This window comes from Octopus bimaculoides, chromosome 14 (assembly GCF_001194135.2).
Source record: "Octopus bimaculoides isolate UCB-OBI-ISO-001 chromosome 14, ASM119413v2, whole genome shotgun sequence".
Classification (NCBI taxonomy): Eukaryota; Metazoa; Mollusca; class Cephalopoda; order Octopoda; family Octopodidae; genus Octopus; species Octopus bimaculoides.
In genome coordinates this window covers 57,895,651-57,899,392 of record NC_068994.1, presented here as the reverse complement: position 1 = coordinate 57,899,392, position 3,742 = coordinate 57,895,651, and the positions used below count along the sequence as shown (strand labels likewise).

Here is a 3,742-nt window from a genome sequence, read left to right as displayed (position 1 = left end):
TGCCAGTTACGGTTACAATGACATTATTGCAGCACACAATAACTTAGTATCAATAAATAATACTAACATTTCAATCAATATTTAGCAAACAATTTCACGACCATGCAACAAAAGGTTGTGTTGCTATGTTTTATATCCTTATACGTGTCAACACGGACGTAAATTTTGTTTCTATTTGCAAATCGCTTCGCCGCCTCTTCCCTCTCACCATTAGCCTCGAGGACACATCGCCCCACCTCATTGTAAATTTAGATCATTTCAACGGGGTGGACTTCGCTAAACAAACCTTGATCAATTGTTATATCTCTCTTTAGTTTGTATTACCAGAGTCATGTCTGAAAATGTATATTTCGCTGGAATCGAGGGGTAAGTTACTTATTCTTTCTTTCTTTCTTGTAATATTGATGTTTATTGTTGTTGCTTTGGGGAAAATATTGCTTGTGTTGCGGCGGATCCATCAACTTGAAAGAGAAGAATCTTTGCATTCATGTTTCTGGTCTCTATAGGAAAACCTTCACAAACTAACCATTAAAACGTGAAACAGGTTCATTTTACTTATCTATTCGACTTTAAAATATAACACAATTGTTTTTAATTAAAACACGAGGCCAGCAGTTTTGAAGGAAAAGATTAAGCGATAGCATCGACTCCAACACTTGTCTTAGTATTTAATTGTGTAGACCCACGATGGATGAATTATAAAGTTACCCTGGTGGGAATTGAACCCGTTACTTATTCGCTTACACGAGGTGCTCGCGCTTTAATTATTTAAATTAAATCGTCATTAATTCTGTTAACATTCATTAAGGACAGAAATATCGGTTATTATATAGAAATATCTTTGTTTAGATTGAAATGATTAAAAAAAAAATTTGAGTGAAACTAGAAAAAAATCTCAATTCGTTATCTTTTGCTTTCAAGTCTTCTGAAGTTTGTCTCAAATAAATAGAAAAGAAATTTAGTAAAATTGTCGAATTTGCCTGTAAAGAAAGAACTCCTGCATAAAATGGGCGGAACACGAAACGAACGACACACAGGATCCACGAAAATCTCCAAAAATCCTAAATCTTTTTTTGTTTCTAAAATATACTTTAAAGCATGCAATTCATATCAATTAAGTTTTATTAATTACAGGCTTCTTCGTTTGTTCACGAAGTATTATTCACATGAAATGTGTGGAATCCACGAATGCTGTTTATGTCTAAAATATATAACTCAATCTAGTTAATCTTAGAAGTCATTTATATAAAATGATGATTTATTTGTAAATTGGGCGAATGTAGCACGTCGTATCTATTCAAATAGTTCCTAAAAGCGATTCTCTTATCCCGAGGGTTGTCGTTATCCGGGCTCGGGGAGGAATATTTAAGGTTGAGATGTTTCACCTGACACCGTTTTTAATCATGTCAAACAAGTATTTACTTTTCGTGACCTTTGACCTGACCAAGGTTTTTAATTGTTTGTTACCAAGGCCTTGTGAGCGGGTAATAGTTAATTAAATCGACTCCTGGAGTGATAATGTCGACCTCGGTTGATTTTACGGAAACTGAAGATTTACTTAATATCCGTTAAGAACAATAAATGTCAAAAAGATTGTAACATCCGATTTTATTTTTTTAAATTGCAAATCTTATAAATTTTGGTGGCGAAGGTAAAGATCATTGACTGCACCCCCTTTGCAATTTTCTTTTCTTTTCTGTTTTTTTACAGGAACACGCTATATCGAGGGCGGACACTTCTTGTCATAGGGCGGAGGGGACGGGGTTCATTAATTTTATTTTTTGGTTTTTGAAAAATTGAAATTTTACAGAAATTTTCTTTTCAGAATCATAATCTCCGTATTTCGCCCCCCCCCCAATTTTTTTTCTTTTTAAAGTGAAAATTTAAGAAATTTAGATGGGGGAGATGAAGGGAGAGGGGGGGATTTAAATTTTGAAATGTAAATTTTTTTTTGCAGATTCGGAATCTCCGCCCTCGATATAGTGTGTTCATGTAAAAATAACACCCCTCCCCCCCCAAAAAATCCCAAAGGGGGTGCGGTCCATGATCTTTACCGCCGCCGATTTTGGTATACATACCTACACAAGTGCCTCACCCCCACCGATTTTGTTTCCTAACTTTCAGAAAACTGGGTATTTAAAAATTTTTTAATGAAATTTCGTATAAATAAGCGAAACAACTAGTTATAAAATCCCAAGAAAAGATCAGAGTTGTAACGTTATACTAAACAGTAAAGCCAGTCTCCACATCAAAGTGGCTGTTGAATGTTTCTACTAGTTTAACCCCAGGCAGATTCTCCGCCAGCTAGTTATCGGTGTAATACTCTGCAACCCTTATACACCATACATCATTAGCAGGGGGAGCAAACCCCTACTAATCTCTATGGCATAAATTTCAATTATATCAGAATTTAATGTAGAATTGTCAGCGACTCCTTTGCTCCTTCCCACATCCTGGATGCTGCAATAAATGGGAGGGTCACTGTTTCCGTAGCTGAATGGAACAAAAAATCCATAAGTATCAGAACTTGTCAGTGAACCATTTCTTCCAAGGCTGCTCGTCTTGTTATGAATAGGAACCAAAGGCTAAGGTAGATGAGTTGCAAGTGTTCTATGGACATCTCTTAAAATGAAGTTGGTTCTTATGGAAACAGAAGAGGCTGTCAAAGAAGGAAAATGCCACACGATGTGTAGTTCTCCGATGACCGTTTTAAAGACAGAAAACTGACCAAAGTTTCCAGGATAGAATATGGAACTGTATCAACCATGGTGTGTTGTCATCGAAAGTTATTATCCAAATAGATAGATAACTTTACAGACAATAACTTCCATAACTGCAGCTGCCAAAGGTTTGTAAATCCTTCGATTTGTTCTGCTTCATGAATAAATATAGAATCTGGTTTCGGTTATGTTTCCTTTGTTCTATTCTTCAGCGGTGCAACACAATCAAAGGCCATATTACTCGATGCCAATGGAAAAATTTTAGCAGAAACAGATGGACCAGGCACCAATCAATATGTATGTAGACTTTCCAATTACTTTATTGTTATATTTATATATTTTACAAAGAAAAAAAAATGTATAAGACTATTCCAGAAATAGTATAAATGTGTTTCTTCATAGACTAAAGACTAAAGACTAACTTTTGAATCCTCTGCTCTCTGTGACAGATGTTACATGTTTCCTTCAATGTTGAAAACCAACACATAGTAACATTGATGAAAATAGTAATAACTCTTTCTAATTTTGGCACAAGGCCAGCAATTGGGGAGAGATCGACTCCAGTGTTTAACTGGTACTTATTTTACTGATGCTGGAAAGATTAATAGCAAAATCGACTTTGACAGAATTTGAAGTCAGAGCTTAATGACTTGGCAGAAATATATACACTGAAATGAGTGTATATGAGTGTGCTTCTTCTCCAGATTTATGTTTTCTACAAACGATTTATATATACATACATACATACATACATACATACATATATATATATATAAAAATGAGAATGTGTGTCTGTCTGTCTGTCTGTCTGTCTGTGTGAATCCCTAAAACTCGAGAACTACGCAACCAATTTCATTCAAATTTTACACATGCCTTACTTAGGGTTCCAGTTGTGTTTTAGTCAAAAAAAATTATTAACTTCTTGCAGAGTTCGAGCACACGGCAACATAATATCTCCTCCACTATTTAAGTATTACGTGTCAAAAGTGAAACAAAAACGCTCATGTCAAATACTTTCACTT

The 3,742-nt window shown here is 35.1% G+C and overlaps 1 protein-coding gene across 1 annotated transcript in view; it reads left to right on the top strand.

The window, feature by feature from the left end:
- Positions 1–3,742, top strand: part of LOC106868603 (N-acetyl-D-glucosamine kinase) — an 11,798-nt gene continuing 8,056 nt past the window's right edge. Inside the window, exons 1-2 of the mRNA XM_014913940.2 lie at positions 1–366; positions 2,933–3,017. Of these exons, the coding sequence (XP_014769426.1) occupies positions 332–366; positions 2,933–3,017 (120 nt within the window). The 5' untranslated portion in view covers positions 1–331. The remainder of the gene's footprint in view (positions 367–2,932; positions 3,018–3,742) is intronic.